Source organism: Pezoporus occidentalis, unplaced genomic scaffold (genome assembly GCF_034315485.1).
Source record: "Pezoporus occidentalis ecotype Australia unplaced genomic scaffold, CSIRO_AGI_Poc_V1 ctg238, whole genome shotgun sequence".
NCBI lineage: Eukaryota > Metazoa > Chordata > Aves > Psittaciformes > Psittacidae > Pezoporus > Pezoporus occidentalis.
In genome coordinates, this window is record NW_026914264.1 from 695,393 (window position 1) to 713,016 (window position 17,624).

A 17,624-nucleotide genomic window follows, 5' to 3' on the forward strand; every position below is an offset into this window, starting at 1 on the left:
CATCTGTAGAGAAGCTGAGAAACTTCTTAAGAGGAAGACATGTGCATGCAATAGGTGTTAAGCTAATTCCCAAAATAGGTTACTTAAAGCCTGGTGGTGCTACATAAATTAAGGAGAAGGTTACTTGTTTCTTCCCTCACCTTTTTATCCCAAAAGTCTAAGGGATAATAGCAATGCTGTACAGACAGGATCAAAAGAAAATAAATTATAAACCAGAAGCAACAACAGCAAAAAATTACTATGTAAAGACCTGAGAAGTGACAGTGCAGAAACCACAAAACGCTGGTGGTGGCTCTGCATTCCCTCTGAGCTGCCATCCCATTCACAATCGAGTGCCAAACAAGCCAAGCAGCTGTTGTCAACAGAAGAACAAAGACTTTAACGACACAGGCTCCTCCTGTGAGAAATCTGGTTAATAGCCAAATAAAAACATGTCTCCAGGAAGCATTTGCAGCTTCAAAACATAAAGCTATGTGCTTAGTCCTAGAGATCATTTCCCATTATGCTTTCTTTCTAGGACAAAAATCCCTAGTTTTCTTACACTTGCAAGAGTCTGAGCTATTGATTCTCCAGTTATGTTCATATTCTCATAGGACTTGCTCAGTAAGGTTGATTTTTCCTTCAATAACTCCTTTTATGAATGTGGGATAGAAAGAGCATTTAAAGTGACTACTAAACTTGTGCTATTGCCAGGAGCTCTTACTACTACCAATACATTAAAAAAAAACAATGTATGATGCTGGCTAACAGGTTAAGACGTGTTGTTGCGTGCTTTGTTTCAAGTGAACTGCGTGCTGGAGTTTGAAGTCAGCTACTTTGAAAACTGGAGGCAACTCAGAATTTGGCAATACAAACGTAGTCATCTTCCTTTCTACCACAAAAAAAGTAATTCTTATTTAATCTTTGCTCTTAAAAGAGCCAGCAGCTGTTCACGTTGGACAGGACATAAGAAGGAATATATGCAAGCTGAAGCCAACATGATTTGAATAGAGGGCAAATCAGGTCATTAAAAAGCAGTCATGCAGACTGTACTATCTCTACAAACAATCTGGCTCCAAATTCAACTAACTGAGAGCTTAAGTTTGGGTTTTTCTTTTTTGGCTTTATTAGTCCTTAAGTTTACAAGTCCAAGGAGGAAGACACAGCCCAATTTTATCCCAGGGCTCCCCTCAGGTAGTCAAGTGCCATTCACTGCAATGGGGTCAGAATATCACTCAGGTGAGAGATGGAAACCATGTGATACATAAATGACCACTTGACCCTTCTGTTGGTCATTTGAAACACATCACCAACTTTCTGTACAGATGCTTGGACAGCTTAGTCAATGTGTTTCATGTTGAGAAGCTTGTATACCTTGTTGGACCGAGGTGGAAAGGCTCACTTCAGTTTATGAGCTAATCTTGGAGCAAACACTGTCTGGAATTCAAGTGGAGGTGGAAGGTGAAGGTGGACACTGCAGCTGCATTAAAAAGTAAACCTCTCTAGCTCTCTGAACCATTTTAAGAACAATGTTAATTCTTTGCCTGTTGCACTTTTAACAATTCCCCACCTTGCTTAGACCTAAACTTTCTTGCTTTGTTTAGATGAGCATCTGCACAAGATCAGATTGTTTTTTTTCGGTAGGCACCAGCAAATCCAAAATTTTACTGTGATAATACAAGGAGAAAGTAATGATCAAACAAACTGAGGTAGGTAGTAGTAGACATGTAAATATCAACCACAAGTATTTCAGTAGAATAGCACACTGCTGTGCTAGTTTAAACTTTTATTATTGTCATCCACTCATCAAATAAAACACAATTTGTAAATGTTCAGTAAGGAAATGTATATTGTTCTGATAGCCTCTCCACTGAAGGCAGAGGGGTTTTTACCACTGGCTTGGAGGAACACAAGCCATCTGTTTGTGAAGTCAAGCCTACAGAACTATTTTTGAAAAGTCTACTCAAGGAACTTAAGAGCAAAATGAAGAAAACAAAAGGGAAGTAGCACAAGAATGTAGACTTCTAGAAATAGACCTGTTTTCCTGTACTGCTTTTCCAAAGAGACAAGGGCTTCATTTTCTTTCCCAAATACACCAGCTCAAAAAACATCAAAAGTAATGAAGAGGTCAAAGAAAACTGATTCAGTTTGATTCCCTTGTGCTGTGTCAGGACAGCAAATTCAAGCCTGCCCTAAAAAGGGGAACTGATTTTCTCAAATATTCTTCAAGACTCTAAAAATGTGGCTTTCATGCAGTAGAATCTGAGTCCTTATTACTAAACCAGCTTAGCTGTAACATCCCACCTCCTCTCACAATACATAACAGATCTCTCAAAGTACATGAAGCAAAGCAATTCAACTTGCGTTTGTCTCCTCATGCTCCTTCTGCAGTGTACCTGGTACTTGTATTTATAAAGTATTTCAGTACTTTCTGACACTTTTTATAATGCACAGGTTGTTCATGTAAGAGTCCCAAGTAATTCTCATCTGTTAGCTTGATCAGGGGTCTTTTAAAGAGGGCTGGGTTTGTAAGAAGCCCATGTAATTTTGCACTTCAGAAGTGGCTCGATAAGAAAGTATCCAAAATGGCACCAGCAGCATAGTTACGGTGTCACACAACCTGAGGATACCCCATGCATCTGCTACATGGTACTGTGAAAAAGTGGGTTTTGAAAAGAACGCTTGGTTAAATCTACATCTGTCATTTTACAAGCTCTGAACTAAACACAGCCAGCAGCTGAAAAATAAGTAGAAATACACAATGAACTATGTGCAGAAGACCAGGGGTTTACCAAACCAGCATCTTGGGCATTTTACCTATTCTGCATGGGTTTTTGTTCTGTATGTGTAAACTACAAATTGATCAGTCAACAAGAAGTATCTCCAATTAGAAAAACAGAATGAAACCTGTTAAAGGAGTCTTTACTAGAAACTAAGCTGCAGGCTTAGAAGTCACAAAGCTAACAACTTCAGTTGTGTTGTTCTTAATTCCACTAAAAAGAGCACTAGAAAAAGAACAGACTAGCTGTTGCTACATTAGCTCCACTACATGAGGTATTACTGGGAGTTATCCAGCAATAGTCTGAGCTGTGCCAATGGAAAGTCAGGAGTTCAAGTAAGTACGTATCTCTCATAGCTGTCAGTCTCCTGCACAGCAAACTGTTTATCTCTAGGCCAAAGCCAGAGCTACTTCAGTATCAGGTAATGGAAGTAAATTTCACATACTAACTCCTGAAGAGATGTGAGGGGTTTTTTTTCCTGTGAACCTGTACAACTTGATGTGTATTGTTTATGCATCCTTCCTCACAAACACTGCTGAGAAGACACATGTTTGATCTACAGTGCAATTGCAATATGGTGAATAGTCTATTTCAGTAATGCCTCACAGGCCAAACAAGCTCTTCACAGAGTAAGAAAAATGCAGCATGTTCAAGTAACTTCCATTACATAAGTATTGCATCTGTATAAACATGTAACTTCCATCGATACAAATATCCCATGTGTTTCATATTCATTTGGCAGGATAGGCTGTTTACATACTCTCAAATTAAAAGTGTGTGGAAAACCATTTACAGTTTCAGGTCCTGGGGTGCTCAATACTGGGGGCCTAATTTGCTCCTGTTCCTCAGTTGCAAGGTCAGCTCGCTGAGGAGGGGTTCTTAACCTGACTGATTTACATGGTTCTGATGACAAAATCTGAGTTCTGTTAGAGCTGCACATAGTGCTAATGTGTTTCAGCTAAGTCACCAGTTTGTTACAGTTCTCTTGTGCCCTTGCCAGACAACCACATACAGCTTAACTCAACCAAAAACAGTGCCACTGCACTGCTTAATACAAAGGCACACAGGTCTAACAAAGTCCTCCTGTACGTAAGACAAGATGGACATTTTGCATAGCTATGTAAAAGGCATCTTGAGTATCAGGAAAAACTTAAGTGTGAAAAGCTCAAGCCCTTCCTCTGCTTTCCATGTATGTCTTCTCTGTGTGTGTTTTCGCTATGCTTCCTACTGGAATAGTATTAAACTCATCCCAAATAACTCTGAGAAGAGCTAGTTGCAAAACTAAGAGAAAGCCAACAGCCCAAAAGCCTTTGCCCTGCTACAGGGCCAGGATCTAACATGGAATTTTCTCGTTAGCTCTTCTGATTTCACAAATTGGAATCATGAAGTTGAAGTGATCTTAAAAGCCCAGGGCATGTCTGAATTTGAGAAGAGGAGGGAAGGATTAGTTCTCAATGGGCCAGAAGTAATGCGCAGCCATGGCCAGTGAGACTTAGAATAAGGCTAGAGCTGCAATTTAGCCACAGTGCTGTCAGAACATTACATCAGCGCCTCATGTTCTCATTACATGTTGAGCAGTGGTACACATCTTGACATGTAATTTTAATAATAGCTTGTAAGTGTCAGTGATAATGTAATCTATTTAACAATGAGCCTAAAGATTATCCAGAAGAGTGTATATTCTACTCTGTTAAAACAGCTAATCTGCATAAAACTTATGACAAGCCAGACCTTTTCAGTGTTTAATAAACTGGCTGAATATTCATTTTTAAGACACTGTCCAAATCAGTTTGGTCACAGATGACTAAAGCCCACTCCAAAGCTAGTAAATACACCAGGGAAATAACACAAGAATCAGGGAAAAACAAATGCAACAACAAACCACCTCACATAAACCCAATGAAAGGCTGCATTCAGCCAAACCCCCCCACAGTTAACATCAGCAATAATGGCTCTAATTCTAGCAAAACAGAGGGTAACATTTGATTCAAGTACTTACTGCCCACTTTTGTACAGGATTGGTGCAGGGCAGAGCAAAAAATCAGATTCCACAGTTTTTGGTCTTTCATCTGAAAAAAAAAAAAAAATAATCCATCAACAATCACATGAGCTTAATACACCGTGCTGCTTCAATGAGAAGCTGATGTGTGCATATGCTGTAAAGTCTCTTCCCTTCTCAGTACTGGTTTGGAAATGACTGGAGCTTGCAAGCAAGCAGGGCCAAGTCAGGGAATAAAGCTGCTGCTTTTCTGTAGCTGAACCCTGAAAACAGAAACCCAGAGTTGGCTTTAGCTGTGAGTGTGAACCATGTTATGCTGCTTACTTGATTTTACTCAAGTCAGCTCATGCTCTTCCTAGAGACCATTTCCTAGAATCACCAGGGTTTTTGGAAGAGGATTCCTAATATTCAGAGGATGCCAGTTTGCTTCCAGTTAGCTCCAACGCTGCACACTATATTCAAGGACTGTTTTATTGTGATTGGAATGTCTATTTTGCCAGTGTTCTTCATGATTTGAGTCTCTAGCTGTTTGCAGAGCCTCTTAAACTAGACAGCATTTATTAGTGGAACCCTGTGCCCAGCAGAGCACACCCTTTCTGCAGTTGTGAAGAGGAGAGGGGGGAGCTCTTTTACCTCATGCGTTTGATAAGCTGGGAAAAAACCTGCTCCTGTGTGCAGAACCATCCCCCGAAACTTCCCCATGGCAGGACAGTGAATTTCTATACTAGAGCTGCCCCTGCAAGCATGGACTATTTCCTGATTAAGGGGTGAGAGCAGATAAATATGGAGATGACTGTCCTGCATTTAGGGAATGGGCAGACAGACAAGGGGTGTACGTAGGGGCAGCTGAAGGAGGAGCTGCTAGCATAAATGAGCTTTTCTTACATGCGATATTGTGCACTGACTGCTTGGCCTAGATTTGGGGCTAGTTGTGAGGTGGGGAAGAGGGATTAGCACATTGCCATATGTTTTTGTCTTAATGGTATGTTTCATAGATTATTTTTCTATCCCACAGCTACATTTGGCAGGTTTCCTTTCCAGCATTTGGTAATGGTTCCTTATAAATGCAAAAAGAGAAACACGCCAAATGCATCTTTTAAAACCAGAAGAACTGACAAAATAGGGGTTTGCTCTGAGGCTGGCCCCATTACTATCAGTCAGGGGAACTCTGACATGAAAGTACATTCTCATGCAATACCCTCTGTTATGCCCTTATATAGTGAGGGTTCTTCTGAGAGACTGCCAGCATTTTGTAGAGGAGAATGCAATGACACATGAACAATTTTCCTTTCCTTGGGACTATCTCCTTCCTCCTGCTACTGCTCAAATGGCCCTTCTTACCATTTTGTCCATCCATCCCAGCTCCACTGCTCTCTTCTAGCCTTGCTCTGAGACAAAAGTGCTAGGAGCCCAGCCCAAAGCTGTACAGAACAAGCTTACCTATAAGGGGAAGGATCACACTTCACTGTTTCCTTCCTCTACTACTCCCTAAACATTTGCTGTTGTCCACTGCCGACGATGAGAACCTGGGTGGGTGGTAGCAGGTCTCTGGCAAGATCCCATACAACAGATTGTGTTTTCATGCTGCAACATGCACACAAATACATCAGTGTGCTATTCCCCTCCCTTCATGTGCTCTAGAGCACCCTTTCCTGAAGCCAAGGGGGGCAAAAAAAGGCAGCACAGAGATCTGGTTGGAAAATCTCCCATCAGATGCTAGCAAGTACTTGGGGCTTCATCCTGTCCAATAATTGTTATTTCTGCAATGGCAAAACAGATGTACATGTGCAGTACAACTATAAGAGACTTAAAAGTCAGAGAAATTAGAAATACAAATGAGAAAACATTTTAAAAGGTCATTTAAAGAAGGCAGCATGCCCCAGACATTCTTCAGTAACACTCATCTAAGCTGGTGAAAGGCTGCCTAGGTAGCCTGTTCCATGCCTGAGAAATGTTCACAGTGAGAGCCACTCTCCTAATACTTCACAATAGATCTGTGGCAGAATGGGAAGCATGTTGCCTCTTGTTTTCAGTGGACTGGGACAGCCAACTTACTATTTTCAGCCCTGCAGCAGCCCACATTTCACAATTACTTTGGCCATTCTTCCTTTCCTGCAGGTGTAACCAAGTGAACTTCCCTGTCTTACAGCCTGTGCTCTGGATTTCAGCCCATCCTTGACAGCTTCCTCCAGACACTCTCCACAATGAGTCCCTTGCTTGTAGCACGGAGCACGTCAAAATCCCAGTTTCCTAGGGTTCCTTGGCGGCACAGCTGTCTGAAGTCAGACAGCACTGCAACCTACCAGTCTTTAAGTACTGAAAGCCTATTTGGTATATGCTGCTAGCACTATTATTAAATAATGGTAATACTTGTAGTTTGGTAATAGCACCCACCAGCAGGACAGAGGAAGTTTACATTTGTGATGCTTATGGAAGATGGCAAAACCCCTCCTTAAGCTGTGTTCTACAGGTCCTTATCTCCAGCAGTACCTTAAAGCACCCCATCAGAAGATCCTGAATGGTACAGAGGCCACTACAAATATAACTTTGTTGATGCAAGCCTCAAAACACTCATGTAAAGAACATATGTGCTATTACTTTTATTTCCCAAATAGACAGACTGGGGTGTAGAGAAGTGACTGCCCACGGTAACCAACAAGTCAGGAGCAAAGCAGGAATAGAACTGAGGAGTCCTGAGGACTTGCAAACCAGCCACTTCAGTTGAAATTTCAGTTTGAATTACCTTCAGGTCAGATATCTGATGTCTCAGCTGTTTAACCTAGATAGTGTGAGATGACTTCTAGTCATCTGAAACTAAGACTGTTTCCCCACTTCTCCAAGTAAGCAAGGTCCAGAGTGATGATAAATACATCACTGCATCAGTCATTTTGCCCCACTGCAACTGTAGCTCTTTTTGAATCTAATTGATGCAACAAGTTAAAGTAAGCAAGCTACAGTTTAACATAGGAAAATGAAGGTGACAATTGCATCTAAAGGGAAATTGAAACAAGCAGAAGTTCTTTACACAGGTTGCCTTTATCCAGAATTACTGTTCTTCAAAATTATTTTAGATGTTTAACAGGCAGGAGAGATTGGCAGTCTGTTCAAATACATATGATATCCAAAGCGAGGAAGAAAATGTACTGGAAAACACATGTGCTACTGGGGAGGAAGCTGGACTTTTTCTTTCTAGTCTGGCTTGCTTCTAAAGGACACTACTTAGAGCAAGAAAGACAATGTACTTATATTAGCCATTCAATTTAATTCCTTAGTATAAAAAAAAGGCAGAGGTTTCTATTAATGGCTTTTTGTTCACCATCACCTACCTTGTGTCAGTTCAGGGAACAGAGCAGTGCAAGGACACTAACCCAAATTCCAGCATGACTTTTCATCTGCCCTGGGGCGAGTTAATGCACTGAGCAAGACAAGACCAAGTCCAGAATCTTTTGCTGAAAGTTACATTCCCCATGAGCATACTTACTTAACCAGAGATCAAGAAGAAACTAGTCTGCACTCTACTTCTCAATTACTTTTAGAGCTTTTCTACCTTCTACAGCACTCCATTCAGTAAAAGTTCCCCAGTGAGATATGGACAAAATAGTACCAACTGTTCTGACTTGGCCTTATTCAGTGCTGCTGCAGGAGCTCCAGGAAGAGGACTAACTCCATGTCACAGAGGGGCATTCACACCCTGCCAAGCCCCTGAACCAAACAGCACAATGGCTATACCTCTGGTACACCAGAGAGAGCAGGCAGAGATGCTCCAGGACAACAAGGCAGGTGAACGTAACAAAACAGTGCCTTCTGGAATCATGATAAGAGCCTGCGTCTTGGCTTGGGCCTTCTTACAAGAAGGGGCACTCAGCTGATACACTCTGTGGTTATTTTTTTTCCTTCAGCAAATACCTGCTTACTTGAACATCAGAAGCCAGACAGTTATCACCAGGTTAATTCACATGGTCAGCTGGGCTGCCAAACACCAGGCACAGTTTACAGCTTATGGCAAGCAGTAGCAAATTCAAGCCACTAGGCAAGATGTGAAATAACTTGCATCCTTTTACTAATCCTCAGAGCCTTTCCTGTTTTCCTCCACTTTGATATTTTTCTCTTTGGATTTTAATTAAATGAGGTAATGAGAAGCAAAATAAATCACATACTGGGAAATAACAAGGCAGATAATATCAAACATGAATACTTACAAATTGTAGTTCCATTCACTTGATAGGTACAACTAATGCCATCAGTTTTGCCTCCAAGAGTTAAGCCACTTCCTCTAAGAACAACCTGAAATTCCTCTGGAGAGAAAAGCAAAAACCCAAAATCACTAATTTAGTGCACTGCAGTAAGTTAGGCAAGAATTTCAATACAGCTTGCAATAAATGAAGCACAACACAGTAATGCTTAAAACTTACTCAGGTCTCTTTTCTGTAAGTGGCCCTTGGTACTGCATTCATCAGTTAGGTCACTATAGGAAAACTTAAGATTTATTCCCAGATCTTAATCATTGAGGCAGCCCTACTGAAATGGAGGTTAATTCTGACTGTGAACAGGATCTGGGGCTCAGTTGCACAGTAAGAAACAATCTTTCAGTGATAAATGAGAAATCTGGGTCTCATAACTAGATGACTCCCCAGACCTGGCTCAGGCCGACTTAAAGTGCCAGATGAAGAAAACACTTCTCCTTAGTGCTATTTCTCTGGAGGCTGTGGAAGGCCCATGCTATTTGTGAGTTGTGCAGAGGAGGAGTGAAAATGGTTTGTTTATCAAGGCCACGAGTTTCATTGAAACAATCCATGTTGTTACAGAAACATTAAAATACGGAGGTTTTGCAACTCCCTGATTTGGATTGGTCTCAACTTATCTGTAGATTGTGAAACCCATAAAGCAGACCAGCCCTTAAAATTTTGTGCAACTCTTCTACTTAATAAATGTATTTCCCCTCGCTGCACAAAAATGCAGTTAAATGCTTTACCGCTTAAACTCCACAGACTTAGGATCAGGCCACTAGAAATATTGTCATGTATTTATATGAACATATATGTTAACAGGATTCTCAAACTTAAAACCACGATAGTATGCAAGTGTCACAGAATAAGTTCCATAGCCTTGAATATAAGGGCACGACTAAGGGTAGAGGGCCAGTTAAATGCCTCTCAACTTAGAAACATAGAATCATAGAATAGTTAGGGTTGGAAAGGACCTTTAGATCATCTAGTTCCAACCCGCCTGCCGTAGGCAGGGATGCCTCACACTACTAGACAATGTCACCCAAGGCTTTGTCCAACCTGGCCTTGAACACCGCCAGGGATGGAGCATTCACAACTTCCCTGGGCAACCCATTCCAGTGCCTCACCACCCTAACAGGAAAGAACTTCTTCCTTATATCCAATCTAAACTTCCCCTGTTTAATTTTGAACCCGTTACCCCTTGTCCTATCACTAAAGTCCCTAGTGAAGAGTCCCTCCCCAGCAACCTTACAAGCCCCCTTCAGATACTGGAAGGCTGCTATGAGGTCTCCACACAGCCTTCTCTTCTCCAGGCTGAACAGCCCCAACTTTCTCAGCCGATCTTCAGACGGGAGGTGCTCCAGTCCCCTGATCATCCTCATGGCCCTTCTCTGGACTTGTTCCAACAGTTCCATGTCCTTTTTATGTTGAGGACACCAGAACTGCACACAATACTCCAAGTGAGGTCTCACAAGAGCAGAGCAGAAGAGCAGGATCACTTCCTTCAACCTGTTGTCATACTCCTTTTGATGCAGCCCAGGATACAGTTGGCTTTCTGGGCTGGGAGCACCCACTGCCAGCTCATGTTAAGTTTCTCATCGACCAACACCCCCAAGTCCTTCTCCGCAGGGTTGCTCTGAATCCCTTTTCTGCCCCACCAGTAGCTGTGCCTGGGATTGCTCCGACCCAGGTGTAGGACCTTGCACTTGGCATGGTTAAACTTCAGAAGGCTGGCATCAGCCCACCTCACAAGCGTGTCAAGGTCCCTCTGGATGGCATTCCTTCCCTCCAGCGTTATCAACTGAACCACACAGCTTGGTGTCATCAGCAAACTTGATGAGGGTGCACTCAATCCCACTGTCTATGTCACTGACAAAGATGTTGAACCAGACTGGTCCAACCAGTTCTTTATCCACCGAGTGGTCCACCCATCAAATTGATGTCTCTCCCATTTAGAGACAAGGATGTCGTGTGGGACAGTGTCGTGTGGGACAGCTTTGCACAAGTCCAGGTAGATGACATCAACTGCTCTACCCCTGTTCATCAGTTCTGTAGCCCCATCACAGAAGGCCACCAAATTGGTCAGGCAGGATTTCCCCTTAGTGAAGCCATGCTGGCTGTCGCAAACCACCTTGTTGATTTTCATGCGCCTTAGCATGCCTTCCAGGAGAATGTGCTCCAAGATTTTTTCAGGCACAGAGGTGAGACTGACTGGCCTGTAATTCCCTGGATCATCCATTTTCCCCTTCTTGAAAATGGGGGTTATATTTCCCTTTTTCCAGTCATCGGGAACTTCACCTGACTGCCATGATTTTTCAAATATGATGGACAGTGGCTTAGTAACTTCATTCACCAGCTCCTTCAGGACCCACGGATGGATTTCATCAGGTCCCATGGACAAAACTTCCACATGTATTACCTAAGCTATGAGAGGAGGCCCTGGAAGACACCTCTTCTGAGGACAAAAATGAGGCAACAGGGAAGGATCTGATCTTTCTTTAACTCCTTGAGGGTTTTTCAAATACAGATGTTTTATTCTAGAGACCTGTAAGGTTTTCTTCTAGGTACCTCAGGAAATCCATGCTATAATAATCAAATATTATTTTAACATTATAGAAACTCACCTCCTACACAGACACTGGATGGCTCCAAATATAAAATCTCAGTGCATGACTGCTTCAAAACCTATTGTAAAGGAGGAAACAAGTCACAGATAGGTCTGTGTGCTATTTCAGTGAGAAATATGATTTAACCAAACACTTGTTCCTAGAAGAAAGATGTGCATAGCCACAGGTTTGATAAGCCTAAGTCTCGCTTTGCAGGGTATTGCCTTGACCATGCAGAACTTCTGCAGACATGCACAGTCAAGTCTCCTAGGAGTTCAGAAGATTTGGACATTTCATTAAATCGACGGCAGTCTTGTAAACAATGATGTCTGATATTTGTGTTTAAATTTCTGTTCAGATCCCTAACCTAATTTTCCAGGAACCCCAATCCTAAAGTTCAAGCCAAAAATTAGTCACAAAGAGCCTGATCCAAAAGTTAATCCAGTCAAAAGCAGTCTTCCAACAATCTGCATGTCAAGCCAAGTGCACATTATTCCAAGTACTGGCATCATGCCCTCTGTAAAGCACAGCAAGAATGCAGAGTGCTCTTGATGTGCTGCCGCCTGTAGGACGGGGTTTTTTTCACTGCCGTACCAGCCTGCTTTGATTCTCCAATCAGTCAAGGAATATGATTCCTAAAGGCTGGGATAAAACAACACTCTTACAGGTGACTTGGAAATACAAAGGATGGAATGCAAGAGAAAGGAGGTACTAGCACCTTTGACAGATTTGTACTTCTGGAGGTCTCAGATGCTAACCTTATTTTCAGCGAAGTCACATTTTACTGTTTACAAACAGAGCGATCACATTATCCATGGTCAAGCAGAGGCATGAATAGCAACCAGGTGTTGCAGACCACTTCAGTTTCCATTCAAAGCTTGTCTGTCTACAACTGCTGCTGGATTGCAATGGTGAGATCACTCTCTCTTCCCACTGCCAGGATCTCAGTCCCACAGCAGGGCCCATCTCTTGCTTATTACTGTTGTCCAGGAGGAAGATGTGACACCTGTGACAGAAATGTTAATCCCCTTCTCTAAGCAGGTAATGGGATTTCTGCTAACTCAAGGGGAATGAGTTTCTTTAAATTTGTAGGATTAGACATATAAACAATCCACAACTTCCTTCTACCTTTCCATGGTAATGTGTGATTTTATTTTTTCCCCAATGGTTTTAAGTTTTTCTCTCAGAAAACTTTTGTGATGTCTAGATAGCTTTCCCTGTAATAACTCATAAGGTCTTAGGAGACATTCATATATACTACTGCATGGAATCAATTCAGGCCCTTGCAATCAGGTGCATAGTGGAAAGTCCTGTTTTCATCCCCTATTTCCATTTGCCAGAATTTTGCCTGCTCATGAGCTGGCTGAATGTCAGTAAATGTAACTCTGTCTTACTCTTAACTCCTCATTCTCTGCTTTAAGTACATCTCTCTTGTTTACTTTGTCTATTTATCACTGCTAGTGATTTCTGTTGCCCCACAGCAATCTAGGCCTGCTAGAAATCCAGGCCCAGCAGAAACAATATATTTGTCATTATGCTGACAAAAAGCATGCCAAGCTCCAAGGAAAAGAATAGCCTGCCTCATTTATCACTCCCCATATCACCTGTTTCCCCACAAACTGTTGTGCACAAATCATCTTTTTTAGCCCTTAAAACCCCATTTATAAACATTAAGGAGTATTTTAAAAGAGAGCCCTTGCAGGCGCACACATCTGGATGAGACACAGCGAGAGAGAACTTTGGAAAGAATGTAGGTCCAAGTTGGCCGGTTTGTATTAGCTGAGGCTCTCATCGCAATTCCTAAAAGGGACTTAGCTTTTTGATTCTTAGCTCAGTGTAGAGAGAGAAAATGTTATGCAGTTTGGGGCAGAGGTTGGGAGGGGGAGGAGGACTATTATGTGCAAAATAAAATACTGATTTACTGATTATTTTTTTCTGATTTTGAAATCAGAGCATTGGTGCAAAGGGTCAAAACCCATTAACTGTACCACATGCCACCACTCTGAATGATTTGGCTCACAACAATATGGTAACTTGTATTTAGCTTTCATAATGCCAAACGTGAAAATATTTTCCAAGCAATCACCACTTGTCCTGTCACAGGTGGGAGAGGAGAACATATTTTTGCATCTTGAAATGATATATAGAAACTTGGAGTCTTTCTTCTTTTCCTGCTCTGGCTCTCACTTTTTTCTATCTATCTGTTTTAATCTTCTTTTTTTTTCTCACTCTTTCCATGCAAGCTGTTTCTTCCAAGCTAGCACACTGCATTCCAATAAAAAGCTAATCTCTTCCCTTTAGGAATGAAGTGAAAGCATCTTAGCCATGTTGCCTCATGACCTATCTTCATTATTCAGTAAGCCCTCATCTCTAGATCAGGGCTGTTCCTGTTTCACCCCTTCTAGTACCACACTGAAATCACCTTTTAGCAACAGCTCATGAAGGATTTTCCAAGTTGCATGTAAGTTATCCAAGTTCTCCTTTTCAAGATGCTGGTGTTTCACCACAAAGTTAAAGGGGTAAGCCCTGGGCTCATACACAGTATGTATGCACAGCTGAAATCTAGTATCCTTGCCACTTCTGCAGCCCAAGACTGGGGGATCTGACCCATCCCAACAGTAACAGCTTTTAAGGGAGCTCCAGTTGTGTGACAGAAGCACATTTAACAATGGCAACATAGAAACCAAAACATGTATATAACTTCACCTCCCTCCTCCACACCACCCCTCCCACTCCTTTTAAAAACTTTATTTTGCTGTGGAAACTTGGGCTGAAGAGTCAGCAAGATCAAAATCAACTCTATGAAAAACTGTATGACACTCTTTCTTTCCCATTTCAGGATAATCAAATGCAAATTCATTATTTAGAAACCTGCTGCCCACAAGGCAAGTTGGAATGATCACTATATAAGACCATCCTTGGATAGGCTAGTTAAACAGGTCTGCTGACAGAAAATAGATTCAAATAAGGCTATAAATTGCCTTAGTGCCCTGGGCTCAGCAGTAGCTGTCATTTTTCTCCTTCTTAGTAGCTGGTCCAGAGCTGCATTTTTGACTTTACTCCGAGAACAATGCTGGTAACACACCAGTGTTTTAGTTGTTGCTAAGTAATGCTTGCCCCGATCCAGGACTTTTCAGTCTCTCATGCTCTGCCAGTGAGGAGGGGCACAAGAAGCCGGGAGGAAGCAGAGACAGGACACCTGACCCAAACTAGCCAAAGGGGTATTCCATACCACAGCACATCATGCCCAGTATGTAAACTGGAGGGAGTCACCCAGAAGGCCTGGATCGCTGCTCAGGTCAGGCTGGGTATCAGTCATCGGGTGGTGAGCAATGGTATTGTGCATCACTTCTGTTTATTGTTTTTTTTTTCCTTTCCCCTCTTATTTTTATATTCTCTCCCCTTGTTATTTTCCTTATCATGATAATTATTAGTGGTAGTAGTAATAGTTTTGTATTATACTTTAGTTATCGGACTGTTCTTAACCCATCGGATTTGCATTCTTTCAATTCTTCTCCCCAGTCCTCCAGGAGTTGGGGTGGGGGAGAGAGAGCAAGTGGCTGTGCGGCTCTGAGTTACCAGTTGGGCTTAAACCAAGACACTTAGTTTAACAGTATGCACTGAGAGTTCATGTCATCCATTTTGTTACCAGAGCTCCACACCAAATACACGGCTCTCCTCTCCCAGGCTCGCAAAGACTTTCCTTCTAGCCTCAACCACTAGCCATCCCAGAAAGAAACATTTCCCCAAAAACCCAAGTACAAAACAGAATTGAAACCAGTCAGCCTGTGCTCAGTTTTCTTACAGCTTCAGAAATGAAGAAGTGTGGAGAACTGTCCTGCTTTCACCAGTACCAGTCATTTTTCTCCTTCTTTGTAGCTGGTGCAGTGCTGTGTTTTTGACTTTCAGCCTGGGAACAACGTTGGTAACACCAATGTTTTTAGTTGTTGCTAAGTAATGTTTACTCTGACCAAGGACTTTCTGAGTCTCATGCTCTGCCAGGGAGAGGGGCACAAGAAGCCGGGAGGAAGCAGAGACAAGACACCTGACCCAAACTAGCCAAAGGGGTATTCCATACCACAGCACATCATGCCCGGTACATAAACTGGGGGCAGTTACCCAGAAGGGCTACATCGCTGCTCAGGTCAGGCTGGGTATCAGTCAGCGGGGTGGTGAGCAGCTGTATTCTCTTCACTTGTTATTTCCCTTATTATTGGTGGCAGCAGTAGTGGTTTTGTGTTATACCTTCGTTACTGGACTTATCTCAACCCATGGGAGTTACATTCTTTCGATTCTCCTCCCCATCCCTCTGGGAGTAGTGGGAGGAAGAAGGAGGGGGAGTGAGCGAGCAGCTGTGCGGTTCTGAGTTACCAGAGGGGCTTAAACCACAACAAGGATCTTCTGAGCAGTTCCTCAAAGTGTGAGACTGAACTGTGCTGTGCAGAACACTAGTTCTACACACAGAGGCTAATCAAAGTGGAGAGGGTCACATCACAGAATCAACTAGGTTGGAAAAGACCTTTAAGATCAAGTCCAACCATAATGAACACAGCTGTAAGCTTGTCAGTTTAACACGTGTTAGGAAACACGTTTGGGGGCTGGAACTAGGTGATCTTAAGGTCATTTCCAACCCAAACCATTCTGTGATTCTATGTGGGGCTGCTGGAAAGAGAAGGAAATAGAGTTCTGCTCTTCAAGGTAGTCTCTTGTACTCAAAAAAAACAAAAAAAAAGAGACATGAAATTCAGGTCCCAAACTTCCTCTTGTTTAACAGCAAACAACAAAACAACAGACTGCTGAGGAAACCCTTTTCTGTAGCTCCTCCATATACAGGATTTGTTACTTCACTGCCATATTGCAGTAGCACCAGCCGAGCAGCTAAGATTAAAAACGTTGTCATGCTGTTTTCCACAGTTATTACAACAGCTACCTCAGTAACAAGCGCACGAAGGCAGCTTATGTTCTGTGCTGAACACACCGCTCAGCACAGCTCCTGAGGACTGCTGGAAGACAGAGAAGCCTCTAAGGCTTTTGGTGAAATCACATCTTACAGCTATTAAACAAATGGATACTGTACAATTTCCATAGCACTTCTCAGTAATGCAAGTTATTCACTCAGGAATACTTCTGAAAACAGAAGTTACCAGAATAAAGGCATCTGAGACATGGGCACTCAAAACCAAATTCTCCCTTGCTGTAGACTCACTGACTTGAGCTGCAGTGCCTGACTACCCTTCCTAAAGAAGTGGTTTAGCATTTTTGTCATTAATAAAACATTTAATTCTATTAGAGATGTTTTACAGAAATGCTGTCGGTTTCTGACCTGTATGTGTCTGAACTGAAAAACAGGATCATGTTTTGTCAGATTTAAGCTTCAGAAACAATACACCTACACAAATAATTACACTAGCATAGAAAAGGCAGATGTCCCTGCAATAAACAGCAAAAAGGCAGCCAAATCACAAGATGATACAAGGCACACTAGTGCTTACAGGCTTTGCAAGCTCCACCTCTGTTTATAAATTTTGCCTTGTCATAAATGTTGCCCCTGCTTTATGCAAACATTTCTTCCCATTGAAAACATATGCCTTCTGCATCTTCCAGTACCTCTTAAAACTGTCACACACTGGGCCCAGCTCTGCGTGGACTCACTTTTCACCTTGGCTACTGCCTCTTAAAGGTTCTTGGACTAGAAACAGTAAAGCAGCACTGCAGCTTTGTAAGTATTTTGACTACCATGCACTCAGAACATACTGTGGAACAGAGCTGTACATGCGGTACAGCATTACATGCAGGCTGAAATAACTTTCCCTTCCAGCACTTTAATGAATTTCATGTTCCAAGAAACGGTGAGAACAATGCAGCAGCAACAAGCCATGGAGCAACCCAACTGTACATCGACAATTAACAAAATACGCTAAGTGTCAAGTTATTTCCCAGCACCATTTGGTTTTGCTTAGCCCCAGTATGCAGTTAGGAAGGTTTTGGCAGCGGTCAGCACTATAAATCATAACTCATGTGGCATCTGTTCCTC

General features: G+C 42.3%; 1 protein-coding gene across 2 annotated transcripts in view; it reads right to left on the reverse strand.

The window, feature by feature from the left end:
• Nucleotides 1–17,624, reverse strand: part of ANTXR2 (ANTXR cell adhesion molecule 2) — a 108,811-nt gene that overhangs the window by 67,992 nt on the left and 23,195 nt on the right. For both annotated transcript variants that reach the window (XM_062622026.1, XM_062622027.1), the window contains exons 8-10: nt 11,609–11,669; nt 8,958–9,053; nt 4,759–4,828 (exon numbers count right to left, since the gene is read on the reverse strand). In XM_062622026.1, coding sequence (XP_062478010.1) covers nt 4,759–4,828; nt 8,958–9,053; nt 11,609–11,669 — 227 coding nt within the window. The remainder of the gene's footprint in view (nt 1–4,758; nt 4,829–8,957; nt 9,054–11,608; nt 11,670–17,624) is intronic.